General features: G+C 51.2%; 5 protein-coding genes across 5 annotated transcripts; 3 read left to right on the top strand and 2 right to left on the bottom strand.

Moving 5' to 3' along the window:
• Nucleotides 1–2,680: 2,680 nt before the first annotated feature.
• On the top strand, nucleotides 2,681–4,804 carry DCS_07827 (Nucleoside phosphatase GDA1/CD39; the record flags this gene model as incomplete). The annotated part of the gene is made up of 3 exons (XM_040805110.1): nucleotides 2,681–2,693; nucleotides 2,775–4,289; nucleotides 4,347–4,804. The coding sequence occupies 3 exons, from the start codon at nucleotides 2,681–2,683 to the stop codon at nucleotides 4,802–4,804; spliced, it is 1,986 nt and encodes a 661-aa protein (XP_040655214.1).
• Nucleotides 4,805–5,229: 425 nt separating this feature from the next.
• On the bottom strand, nucleotides 5,230–5,826 carry DCS_07828 (uncharacterized protein; the record flags this gene model as incomplete). Its single annotated transcript, XM_040805111.1, has 1 exon — nucleotides 5,230–5,826. One exon carries the CDS (start codon nucleotides 5,824–5,826, stop codon nucleotides 5,230–5,232), a length of 597 nt encoding a protein of 198 aa, XP_040655215.1.
• Nucleotides 5,827–6,630: 804 nt separating this feature from the next.
• On the top strand, nucleotides 6,631–7,805 carry DCS_07829 (thiamin pyrophosphokinase- protein; the record flags this gene model as incomplete). The annotated part of the gene is made up of 2 exons (XM_040805112.1): nucleotides 6,631–6,668; nucleotides 6,785–7,805. 2 exons carry the CDS (start codon nucleotides 6,631–6,633, stop codon nucleotides 7,803–7,805), a joined length of 1,059 nt encoding a protein of 352 aa, XP_040655216.1.
• A 204-nt stretch (nucleotides 7,806–8,009) lies between these two features.
• Nucleotides 8,010–8,566, bottom strand: DCS_07830 (UDP-glucose 4-epimerase Gal10; the record flags this gene model as incomplete). Its single annotated transcript, XM_040805113.1, has 2 exons — nucleotides 8,010–8,115; nucleotides 8,205–8,566. The coding sequence occupies 2 exons, from the start codon at nucleotides 8,564–8,566 to the stop codon at nucleotides 8,010–8,012; spliced, it is 468 nt and encodes a 155-aa protein (XP_040655217.1).
• A 506-nt stretch (nucleotides 8,567–9,072) lies between these two features.
• DCS_07831 (Elongator complex protein 4) lies at nucleotides 9,073–10,290 on the top strand (the record flags this gene model as incomplete). Its single annotated transcript, XM_040805114.1, has 2 exons — nucleotides 9,073–9,520; nucleotides 9,584–10,290. The coding sequence occupies 2 exons, from the start codon at nucleotides 9,073–9,075 to the stop codon at nucleotides 10,288–10,290; spliced, it is 1,155 nt and encodes a 384-aa protein (XP_040655218.1).
• Nucleotides 10,291–12,970: the final 2,680 nt, after the last annotated feature.

Consider the following 12,970-nt stretch of genomic DNA (forward strand, 5'->3'; position numbering starts at 1 on the left):
AGCGTAGATTCCAGCAGCGAAAGCTGCAAGGAGGTTGATGATATGCATTGTGAATCAGTCTTCAAATTAAGCCTCGTTCTAGAGCGGAGTAGTGCTGACATTAGCATTTATCAGGATCGAGAGAGTCCATTGACTTCTTACTTGTATCTTGGAGACTATTAGCCTTCCTTTGTTGGTACTTGATTATGAGCAGAAATGAATAAGTCTTTAGAAATGACGGGAAATTGGGCGGTTTCTGTGGACAGTTGGATCGCAAGGATTGCTGCTGCTGGATGATGCTGCTGGATGATGTTGGGTATGATATTGGGGACGAAGCTGACGAGGAAGCTGGAACAATGGGAAGGCCGGCGAGATGAGGAAGGGGAAAAACGAGTGATGAGTCTCATGACCCTGGGCCTGGGGCATGATCAGCAGACATTGGCGTTACGCCGTTGGTTGGTACCCCGTCGCTATACGCACCCTGCCTCTCAAGGGAACCAACATACTGGATCGATGGTTGGCAGCCGGCCGCGTATTAAGGACGAGGAAAGATGACGGGTTCAAGATTTCAATGTAGTATGAGTACGGTCCTTGGTACGGAGTTGACTGCCTCGCTTGCACAATACTTCCTCGTTGGGCGTCCGAAACTGTGCAGTGCAGGCATGTGTACCTGTGATGACGTCTGTGCCGCAGGGTTTGTAGGCGCCGAGTCTGTTTCAATAAAGCAAAGCACAGTCGCCTGACATTCAGAAAAGGCAGGAGCTACATCGTGTTCTATTTTCTCGATGTTGGGTGGCAGTCATCGGCATCGAGCACGACAAGTGCAGGGCCCGCAGATGCAAGCACTATGTTTGCAGCAACGAGGAAGGTAAAGTACAGATGCTGCGGGAAGTTTACGTACATTGGTGGGAAAGAATGGTGCGTGAAGTGAACAGCAAGTGCACACCAAGGTTGGTCTTGGTAACGAACCAACGGCCCAACGATCCGAATAGAGCATGGTAGAAGCTCGAACGGTACACTTTTGTAAGCATATGCATGTTTCGCGCGAAGCGGAAGGCGGAGTAAGCGGTTTCAGTTATTGGTACATTCAGCAAAACTCCACAAGTGTACAATTTTATATACACAGTATTCTTGGTCGTACATGTCGGCATATTTGACAGAATGCTACATGGATCCTTAATGCCCAAATGTATATGTTCCGATCATTTTCTGCCGTAACGGTTGCTCCCATCCCGATTGCGCAGTGTTAACAGTAGCGTTGTCCGCTCGATAGGCCCTATTCTCAGCACGCAACGCCTTCGGAAAGCCAGCAAAAGATGCTCCTTCATGATGCGCCCTATTCATCTGGGATGCCCGCTTGAGGATGCTCGGTGCCGATGCCTGTCCGGCGGAGTGGGCGCAAACGAGCTTCAAGTCTTCTCCCGGGTTGTTCATCGGGTAAAGAGTGTCCATTTTGGCAGGTATTCGGGCAGACATGGCGAACACTCTAGCATGATATAACAACAGCAAGAATATCAAGAAACTGTTCCTGATCATTTAACGATTCTGCTGTGTTTCCCAAAACGTAGATTACAACAATGCCACATCATCAGGAGTACCCTTCGACTTGGCCATTTAGGATGCCCGCTATCAGAGACGATGGTTCACAAGAGTTAGAGTGACGAGGTCTAAGGACCGTTACGGATCGCGAGGACGAAGGCAATGCATGCATTGATCCCTAGGGAACCTCCGTTTCTCGTCGGAGAGCTTCCCTGGCTTAATGTACTTGTACAAGTATTAATATAAGTATACTGTATATTAACTCCGTAGCTTACCTGGCCTTCAACAAGAGGTCTCGTGCCCTGTCACGTGATTCTATCCAATGTTTCACATCTTACACCTTCCGACAGGTACATTATTATTACTGATCCATTGGCTGCAATAATACAAAGCCTAGTTCCATTCCAGTTCAATAATTGCTACTAGCAATAGTATAAAGTGATGTGTAGAATTCGCTCTCATAAGATTTCTTTCAAAGAATGAAAATAAATGCATAATCTAATTAATTATAAATATAATTTTCAAAATTACATGCTCAAGTATTGAAGAATTTTGGAGGGAAATATGTACTAATATCAATTATTATACATGTTATCCAGCCCTGGTGCATCGTGTTTTTTAGTTCTTACAGTGAGTGGTGTTTGTTGCATACTGTGCGGAGTACATTGACAGCATGTTCAATCCTCACATGCTTTCAGGGGTGATACATTGTACCTAATAACGTGCCCTTCGTTTTTGAGCACGTTGCCTTCTCGGCTTATCTTATCATCATAACCAAACTTGCTCTTCATCATCTTCTGGCCCCTGCGAACCATGTGTGTGGATCGACCGACTGTCAGCTCTTGACCTTGTTTCAATTAATTGCCAGCGAATTCACAATTAAACTAGCCTCCAAATCATTCTTGGTCTGTGTCAGCTATCACGACGATAGCAAATCTTCTACGGGAAACCCTCAAAGACGGCATCACCAAACCAGGTCGCGGCAAGGAACAAGAATACTCGCTGGCATACGGGTACTGTTCTCGGCGCCGCTTCTTGGATAAATTGCCACCTTCCATTCTCCCTGTCTTCATTGAGACACGACACAGACAGGTGGAAGGGCGTAGACGCAGGACGGAGGGCTTCACAGGACTGTTGCGTCCCGACGCGCGTACGAGCCCTCATGTGTAAGAATTGTATGTCTTGTTTCCCCCCTTCATCCACTCGCCCAGCGAGCGAGACCGAAGCTCTTGCTTAACTGATCATCTGTCCGACAGGCCAGTATGGTGTCATCTTCGACGCTGGCTCCTCGGGGACCCGCGTCTATGTGTATAAGTGGAAGCTTCCGGACTCCTCGGCCAGGCATGCCTCGAAGCCAGACCAGCACACCTTGCCACGGCTGAAACTGAAAAAGCAAAAGAAGATTCACCCTGGTGTCTCTTTCTATGCCGAAGATGTTGCCGCCGTCGGTCCCGATCACCTCAAGTCACTCATCGACTTGGCGCTCAAAGAAGTGCCTACTTCCAAAATTCCCCAGACGCCTGTCTTCCTCATGGCCACTGCAGGCGTTCGCTTTCTGCCTCAGCACCAGCAGACGGCTCTTCTAGAGGTGATATGTCGCTACCTGCAAGTCAACACTCGTTTTAAACTGCCACACTGCAAATCTCATGTACAAGTCATATCCGGCGAGACGGAGGGACTTTATGGCTGGGTTGCCGCCAACTACCTTCTGGGCGGCTTTGACCACCCTGAGAATCATTCCCACGGCAAGGGTCACCACACATACGGATTCTTGGACATGGGTGGCGCATCGGCGCAGATCGCCTTTGCGCCAAATTCTACCGAGGCTGAGCGTCACGCAAACGATCTGAAACTCATTCGGATGCGGCGCCTGGATGGCTCTTCCATGGTACACAGAGTCTTCACGGCCACATGGCTGGGCTTCGGTGCCAACAAGGCCCGCACTCGATATGTTGACAGTCTCAAGGAGAACTATGATGTCGGCTCCGTTGACGAAATTCCGGACCCTTGCCTGCCCAAGGGTTTGCGCACGACCCTCGGCGGCGAGCCCCGGCGACGTGACAAAGCTGCACACGACCAGGTGCTTGTTGGGACTGGCATTTTCGAGGAGTGTCTGCGCAAAACACAACCGCTGCTGCGCAAAGACGCGCCATGCGATGACCATCCCTGCCTCCTCGATGGCAGGCATGTCCCGGTCATCGACTTTGACGTAAATCACTTCATCGGCGTATCCGAGTACTGGCATGCTACGCATGGAGTCTTCGGCAACGAACACACCGCATATGACCTTGCAACCTACCAAAATACCGTCATGGACTTCTGCAGCCGCGACTGGACCGATATTGAAGGTGAGCTGGGCAAGCGAAAGCAGACACTCGATAAAAAGTTGCAAGACGCGCGGGAAGCGTGCTTCAAGGCTTCGTGGCTCATCAACGTGCTCCATGAGGGCATCGGTATCCCGCGGGTCAGCCTAGAGGGCTTGCCTAACCCTGGCATCAACACAACCAAGGATGCCGCGCAAAAAGCCAAGGATAGGGGTTTTCTCGACCCATTCCAGCCAGTGGACAAGATTGACGGCATCGAAGTTAGCTGGACACTGGGTAAGATGATACTCTACGCGGCAGGTCAGGTTTCTCCCCAAGAGTCTCCCGCTCAGCCCGTTGGCTTTGGAAGCAACGTGGAGTCGGGAGTACCCGACGATTTTGAGCATGCTGGTTCTGTGCCCTTGTCATCGACATCTGGCTCCGATGATGAAGGCGAAGGCTTCATCAGTGCGTCGAAGTCGATTTCCGGTTTCATCGCATTGATACTGCTTTCCCTACTCGCAGCGTATCTGCTCCGGGGACCGGAGAGAAGGAGGAAACTATTTGGCCTTATCCGTCGAAGGCGCCGACCCGGTACTGGTCGCAAACCTGGCAGGGGAATGTTCTCCTTCGCCAGCCAGCTCTTCGGCCGTAATGCAGCAACGTATCAGCGAGTGATCAACGAAGGAGATGCAGCCGAACTGGAACTCGGGTTGGTGGATTCAGATGAGCACCATCAATCAGACAGCAGCGACTCTTCGCGAGCTGGCAAGGGGAGTGGTCTCTCGACGCTCAGGCTGAACGTTGATCGGCCCGATGACCTACAACCACCGCCGGCGATGGACAGGAATGGGCTTGTCATTCGCACCGAGAGCCGTGAAAGACTTGCACCAACACTCCAGATGCTCAACGCCGGTCGACGTAGTAGAACCGGGAGTCCCACCCGACAAAAATGCTCCCTCACTCCTCCCATTGAGCATTGAGGTCGAGCGCGATGGACAGTGGAAAAAGAAAGGAGTTTGGTGTCAGATAGATTCATGGGCAAATCGACAAGGGGATATTCTCCACCTCCTGGTTATGACGGCGGTTGTGTATTCATATGCAGGCCAAGGAGTATGGAGCTGGAGCAGCTGTGTTGTCAATTAGCTGGCTTTATTTCCGTTTCGGCCTGGTCACACCACACGTGCAAGTGTGCCGTGTGAGTTTCCTGGAAAGAATGATGATGGCCACTGCTCTTTTAAACGGGCTAGGACGTTGCGGAATTTCGTGCAGATGAGGAACGTGTTGCATTGGCCGAAGAGTCAAATATTCCAATCATCTAGCCTAGTGCCAACAACTCGAAGTCAGCCCACGAGAAGGGGTTCAATACCTGATCCAAAAACCATGCCATGCATTCATTGACTGTCAGTTAACTCGGTGGCTTCTCGAGGAAGGTAGGATCTGAACGAAGGCGAGCCTCAAACTTGCGCCACCATTCCTCAAAAGCCTTCAGGGGAACGACCTCTATGCCTTCAGGGCCAACCGTGCCACTGAAGCTGGCGAGAAAGTTGAACGCGTTTTGAATGATGAGCTGGGCGAGCGCAGGCGTGGCAGGTTGCTGAGACGATGACGGATTGGAGGCTTTTTCTGCCGCAAGCTCTTGAAGGCACCGACTAACCGTTTCAGCAGGCTCGACAGACACACCAATCACAAGTTCGTTGGTTTCTTGTCTGCCCCCGACCTTGAACATGGCGCTCTCTTTGCCCGGGCCGATGCCGCCGAGGAAGCGAAAGTTGGGAGCTGCGCCAGTTTGTGCAGCCGCCGCAACCTCGTTGGCCGTAGCAATGTAGATGGCTGCCGCAGTATTTTCTGGCAAGGTGACATTGGGGAGGAGGAAGATGACGATGTGGGAGAAAGACTTTGTCGTCGGCAGCGCGTAGGTGAAGGACGTCTGGGATGGCATTGACGTGGGCTCGGTGATGAGGGCCAAGCCGGCCGGGACGATTCCAAAGAGAGGGTTCGACATGGCACTACCTCTTACGTTAGAAAATCCTAGTGTTGATCTGATTGCACAAGGTGTGGTGTGATAATTCGCTCGGTAAATACGTATGAGATCGTAGTTAGGTGCAATTTTCGTCTGTCTTCGTGGTGGGCCCAGAATGGATGTACTTATTAGGTTGTAAATGAAGCCCCAACGTAAGCCAGAAGGTGAGAAAGCTGATACAATTTCAGGAATAATCCAGATCGGAGACGACAGTGCTCGCGACCCGAATTAGTATGTCCAGCCGCTTCGGCGACGGCGATGGTCGTCGGCAAACGCTTCCTCGTGCTGCTGGCCGTCTCTTCCTATGCTTGTACAAGTAGGTGTACTGTAATAGTCGATTGATAGGAAGGTGGAGGGCACAACGACTCCGCTTTTTGAAGCAACTGTTCTGGAGTATTCTTAGCACCAACGACCACATCCAGCAGTCCAGTATTAATAATTACAGTAAAAGTAGTAGTCCGTACACCGTACAGTACTTAAATAGGTGTAGGTGTTGTAGATGTTAAACTCGGTAAATACGGCGCTATTACTCTGTACTCCCCCATGCAGCATGCGCCCCCACCTGGGCTCAATTACTGTGCAAGTCTCCGTACTCCGTACGGAGTACACTAATGGTACAATGCTCGCCTTGCCTTGCATGTACTGGCAGTCCTGTTGATTGTCAGTTCATACCTCCAAACCACGCGTGTTCCCAACGTTCAAGAATAAGTACAACCAGCTCAACTCAGCTCAACCTAATCCAACCGACCGGAGGCACCGTTGCCACCGGTGTATAAGTCGGGCACGATGAAATCCAACATCGAACTCATTGGAGAAGCGGATAAGTCAGTCTCACTCCCCACCCTACTTATCGTCCGAGATGAATGAAGCAGGAGGAAGGAATAAGGAGATCCTCTTAGGGGTTTGCCTTTGGGAGAGAACTGACGCCCTGTTGCCTTAGTTTTCCCTATTCATGCCATGCTGACGATGGCAAGCATCAGCCGCCGTGCGAGGGTCTGTACACGTTGCTGTGGGAGGATGATCAAGGGCAATATCCCATCGGTTACATGCTGGATCGCGTTGTTCAGGCACTCATGCGAATGCCAGCCAATGTCACCGGCGAGATGAAAATCAGCCATGAGAATCGCACACTCCTCCTCTTTCAGCAGTTGCCCACCGAGATGGATAGAAGCCGAGCAGCAGCAGTGCTAGCCAACAGCCTGCGTAGCCAAGATACCTTCAGGTTGCTTCGGGGCTGGCGAGATGAGGCGTGGCCAGTCTACAGCCGCAAGGGGGAGCTTCTGTTCAGCATAGAACGAACCGCGATGGGGCTTCTAGGTACGATGCGCTATGGCGTGCACATGACAGCCTACGTTGCCGATGCCACCGCGCCTCACGGCCTCAAGATGTGGGTGCCTCGGCGCGCCGCCGACAAGTCCACCTTCCCTGGCATGCTCGACAACACCGTCGCAGGCGGGCTCATGACAGGCGAGGATCCCCTCGAATGCATTGCCCGCGAGGCAGATGAAGAGGCCAGCCTGCCGCAAGACTTGGTCCAGCGGCAAGCCCGTTGTGTCGGCACAGTCACCTACATCTATGTCACGGATAGGGAGCACGTCGGCGATGATGGCTTCATCTATCCTGAATGTCAATGGGTCTATGATCTCGAATTACCTACCGACGTCATTCCTCGACCCAAGGACGGCGAGGTCGAGCAGTTCTACCTCTGCGATGTAGATCAGGTGAAGCAGTACCTATCCGAGGGCAAGTTCAAGCACAACTGTGCCCTCGTCGTCCTCGACTTCTTTATCCGGCACGGCATTCTGAGCGAGGACAACGAGCGCGACCTGGGCCTAATGAGACAGAGAATGCACCGAAAAATACCATTCCCTGGGCCACATCAGACCGATTGGAACCATGCCTTCCCTAGCCTATCCTCGAGGTCCCGGAGCAGTCAAAAAGATGGCGAACTAGATCCTTGACCAGCGAAGCCTTCGTGTCGGGGCAGGTGGGAAGCGCGAGCGCGACCACGCCGTCCGCTTCCTCTCCAGGACATGAGATCAAGCATATCGTATCGTGCGGGAACGTGTTGAGACGAGCCTGAGGACAAATCAACGCCGGTCCCCTGCGGCCTCGGTGGGTGGTATGGTCGGGTTTCCGATGGGACTCGGACGCGTAAACGATGACTACCTCTTGACTAGGAGGTACACGTTATCGACGCGCAGCGGGGTGAGCTTCTTCACTGGGCCTTGTAGTGACATCAGAAGGCCACCGAAGGAAACGTAGGCATTACTGCAGAAGCAAGGACGACATGGTTAGCATATTGGCAAGACGTTTCAAACGGTCGGGCGACTGTTTTAGGGTGACAATTGGACACGCACATTGTATTTCCATCGTACGTTTCCTCGAATTTGTAGATCTTTCCGTGGCACACATAGTCGTAATTATCGGCTATGGTGGATGACATGGCACCCTCTTTGCCGACGTCGCGCCAGCCTTTGTCGTCGTCCTTGCTCCCGTCCGGGGACAGTGTTGTGGTTAGGACGACATGTAGCGAATCCGATACGGCGCAGGGGAACAGCTCGATGTTGATATCGAGGACCATGACGGTCTGGGAATCGGCCGACGTGCATGAGATGCGAGCCACACGGTCATACTTGGTCTGGTCGTAGTCGGTAACTGTGAAGCTCTCCTCGAAGAGAGTGGCATCGCTGACGCCGCCGCCGCTACCAGCGCCTGACATGGTGGTGGTGCTTGCGAGAGATTGAACAATTGGGAAATGGTGGGGGTGGATGTGACCTGCAGGATATTACTCCGTAGGTTGGGTGCTCCTCCCGCCGAGGACTGTTGTAGCCTTCACTAGTGAGGGATAGTTGGTGCTCACGGTTTTTTTTTCCCGCCCAGGATGACGCATATCATTCGGTATCGCTCAAGCGGGGCGAGCCTATCTATCCACCGTTCGGGAACTCCATACACGACACAGGTTTGCAGGAATATCAAAAGCCATACTTTGACAACGAGGCAATTGCCAAACTTGGGCCTACATTGATTGATTTTTTTATCGTCCAGGAGGTGTGCGTATGCAACATCAACCGATCTAAAATAGCCCACGGTCTCGTCGATTACAAGGGTGCGACTACGGTATTGACCCGTCGAGCCGAGCTCGCAGCGTCAGACCAAGGGACGGACTCTGCTCTGTCAAAAGGTTCCCGTCTCCCTTCGCGTCACGATTCACCTCGATGACGGGCAATGTCGTTTCGCAAAAGGAATTCCGTTCTGCGCGCTCCCCGGTTGGCCAACTCCGCCCCAGAAGACAAGGCAATCATAGCGGCTGGCGTTCGACCGTCCCCTCATGATGGCAGATTGACAACATCAACAGGAACCATCACGCTGGACCAGATTCTCGCAGGTCACGCCGGTCTTCCTCTTGGATCGTCGCTTCTCATCCAAGAGTCTGGAACGACGGATTTCGCCGGAACGCTACTACGGTATTTCGCTGCAGAAGGATTAGTACAGGGCCATCACGTTCACGTTCTCGGCGCCGGTGATGAGTGGAGGCGAGATCTTCCCGGGCTGGCCAGCCATGGAAAGCCCAGTGCTACCCAGTTCACTTCGTCTTCGCCTTCGCCTTCGCCGGAAAAGATGAGAATTGCGTGGCGGTACGGAGCTCTCGGCAACGTCCCCAAGCCTGCCAAGGGTACGTGCCACCCGCCGGGCCCGGCAACGCGCGACTAGTGACTGAGACTCAAATGAACTCCAGGTGCTGCAGTAGTTCCGGTCACATCCGACAACGGGAAACCGTTCTGCCATGATTTCGACATGGCTAAGCGACTCGAGTCCGGCGACATCGCCGGTCAGCTCCTCAGCCACCCGCCCAGCAGTGCGCCGAGCCGGTCGGCGCCGTCAGCTCTTGGGGCCTTCATTGCCGACACTGCTTTGAGGCTCAAGGAGTCATCGCCATCATCCATTCATAGGATTATTGTGCCGAGCATCTTGTCTCCAACCTTGTACAGCCCAACAGCTTGCCAACCGACCGAGGTAATACAATTCTTCCATTCCCTGAGGGGTCTGCTGCGACAGTTTCCGACCCAGGTCACGGCCCTGGTGACACTCCCTGTATCACTGTACCCACGATCTACTGGCCTCACAAGGTGGATGGAACTACTCTCCGACGGAGTCCTCGAGCTCATTCCCTTCCAGCACCACAGCCAGATGGGTAGCGGTGGTGCTTTGGAGGGTGACAAGTCGCAGGGCCTGCTGCGAGTTCACTGCCTGCCTGTATTTCATGAGAAGGGTGGTGGTTTAGAAGGTGGCTCCATGAGAGAGGACATGTCCTTTAAGTTGAGCGCATCGAGCGGTCTGGTCATCGTGCCCTTTAGCCTACCCCCTGTCGGAGGGGACGACGGTGCTAATAACTCTTCCAAGCCATCCGAAGATGCGCCTCCCGCTCATTTGCTCGATTTTTGAGCCAGCTACCACTGTGCGAGCATAGAGGTTCCATCCACCAACCATCGGGGTGTGATGGCTGTAAAGTAGACTCCGAAACGGCAGAACAAGCCGCTCCAAGGCCTCCAGCATGACGAGGCTGAAGGTACATGGCTAGCGACTATTAGTTCCATAGAAGAACAGAAATCAATATGACCAAGACAAAATCCCATCTTGCCTTCAGAATTTTAATGCAAAAATATGCTGTATTATTATAGTTCTTCAATCCTTTTATCTATCCAAGTGTGCACTTGCACGATATATTTTTTCGATGCCGCGAGTATTACTTTTCTCAATGCGCTAGCTCATCACCCTAGTAATCGCATGAACAACCATACTTTTTTTTGCCTTGCATTCGTAAATGCGTCTCGAGGTACGAAATTTCCCAGGTAGTACGGAGTACTCTGACCTGTTATTATGTAATAATCTCGACAGGACAAATTGACAATCGATTGATTTCCCTTGAGCGCAAGGGACATTAGAATATCCTGCCAAGCAATTCCTTCTTCTCATTGCGAAGCTTCGGATCTCAGGTAGGATGGATACGCGGAGTACACATACCATGAGGAGATAATCCAATTAGAAAGAGCCCGTATGCAATGCACGTGGGAGATGCCGCCGCCAGCGTCGTCAGCCGTGAATCATTCCCGTGCGACGAGTATCATAGCCCCCATACATACAGTACATTGCAGAATACGTATCATTGTTCATTCCGAGGCAGGTGAACTGCCCATGATACGAAAGCAGTCGGAGTAGCAGTCGGAATCTCAGGATGATGCTCGAAGTATCGCATAACAGTCGTATTTCCATTATTCACATCAAATCGTCAATTTTCAGACCACTCATCGAGTCAGTGCAAGCGTTATGTACCATCGGTATAGGTATGTAAGTATGCGTCTACTTGTGCGAGTATGATTGTCTGTGCGTGACGGTGATGCTGGCGTATCACTCAAGCTTCACGAATGTGACGCGAGAAGTCGCCGCGTGTACTTGAGTACTTAGGTACTTTTTGGGGATGAGAGTAATACAGTATTATTATACTCGCACTGTAATACAGCAATACAGCTAGGTACCTAGTACTTTTACACCGTATAGTACAAAGCACATGAACCTACCTATTCCTGTCCACCCATGTGGCAGCACATGTACAAGCACTTGCGTGCAGGCGTACGTTGTACATGCTTGTGCATAAGAGCGCTCTGTATGGAGTGCGAGTACATTAGTCTTACATTACGTGTGTATTCGTGTACATAGGCATTCATGGAAAGGTGCAATAATATATAGGTGCTCTCAGTCTCGTCGTTGAGTGACTTGTCAGCGGAATGTGCGTTCACGACGGAGTGTGTACGCTCGGAACTGACCTCACCACCATGTAGTCCGTAAATAGTAATAGTTCTGCATGTACTCCGTACCGAGAATAGACAGTGTAACTTGTAGGTAGGTGTACATGTTCTTGCGAGTACGGACGGAGTACTTACTTATAACAGCGTACGGAGTACTCCGTAGGTGCTTGCTTGTAAGTACAAGTATATTCTGCTGTACTCCGCACAAATGAGGACTTAGGTGCCGTTAACAGTACATGCAATGCACGCAGTTTTGCGTGGCAGCAGTACCTGTGCTTTCAGGTCCTTCGACCAAAGGCTCTTTGGGTTTTCTCGCCGTTTGAGAAGGGGTGAATTTGGCCGCGTGGTGCACTTGCACACCTTACTGTACAGTACTTGTACACCTACTTAAGTTCAGTACATGTACAGCTAGGCTAGGCTGCCTTCGGCGGTGCATTAGTAGCACTTACTTACGTGCCAACCAAGTGGCACCACTAGCTGCTGGTTGCAGGGGTTGCTTACTCGTATGAACACATACTTACTTTAGTAGGTAGTACCTACAGTACGAGTACTTGGGTATACAGTACTTGAACGAATGCTTGCACTCGCGTTTTTCGTTGCAGGTTTTTCGCTGTTGGTGTAAGTACTCCGTTACAAAGGAAGGAACGGGTGGCCCACAATTGTTTATAGCGTAAAGTGTAGTTGTAGTGCAGGTGCGCATGTAAGTACAGTAATATTGTCAAGTGCAAGTACAAGTACAGTACGGAGTACTCCGTACAAATCATGAAATCCAAAGGCATCGATAACAAGACTTGACGTGTAATACATGCATGTACATGTCAGGGCAGAAAATGTACAGCACATTCAGGAAAATATTCCTTGCCTACGGAGTACTACCTGCTGGTAATAAAATTTGTACACTTCCATGTACTTGCGTTGTAGGTGTATAGGATGAGTACATACATGTACATGTACTTGCTCTGCGGACTGCGAACGCAACAAACGGCATGCTCAGGCAGACAAGGAGGTGAGTAAGCTCGATAGGTGTACTCCGTATAAAAATAAGTACTCCTCTGCACAAGTACACTTATTTCACACCTTTCCTCAGGTGCATTTCCTTGTAATAGTACGTACCTATGGACAGCCACCTATTCCGTTGGACGGTGAACTCGAGGCATGAATCCATCCCCGTAATGTCGTCACTTGCAAGGTTCTTTGCTCGCACGAACCGTACTGTACACTTACAAGTACTTACAGCCATACTTTGACATCTACACGTACTAAGTAATTACTTGTATTCAAGCCTGCATTTACGGCGTACATGTACACCGAATGTATCT

This window comes from Drechmeria coniospora, chromosome 03, assembly GCF_001625195.1.
Source record: "Drechmeria coniospora strain ARSEF 6962 chromosome 03, whole genome shotgun sequence".
Lineage (NCBI taxonomy): Eukaryota > Fungi > Ascomycota > Sordariomycetes > Hypocreales > Ophiocordycipitaceae > Drechmeria > Drechmeria coniospora.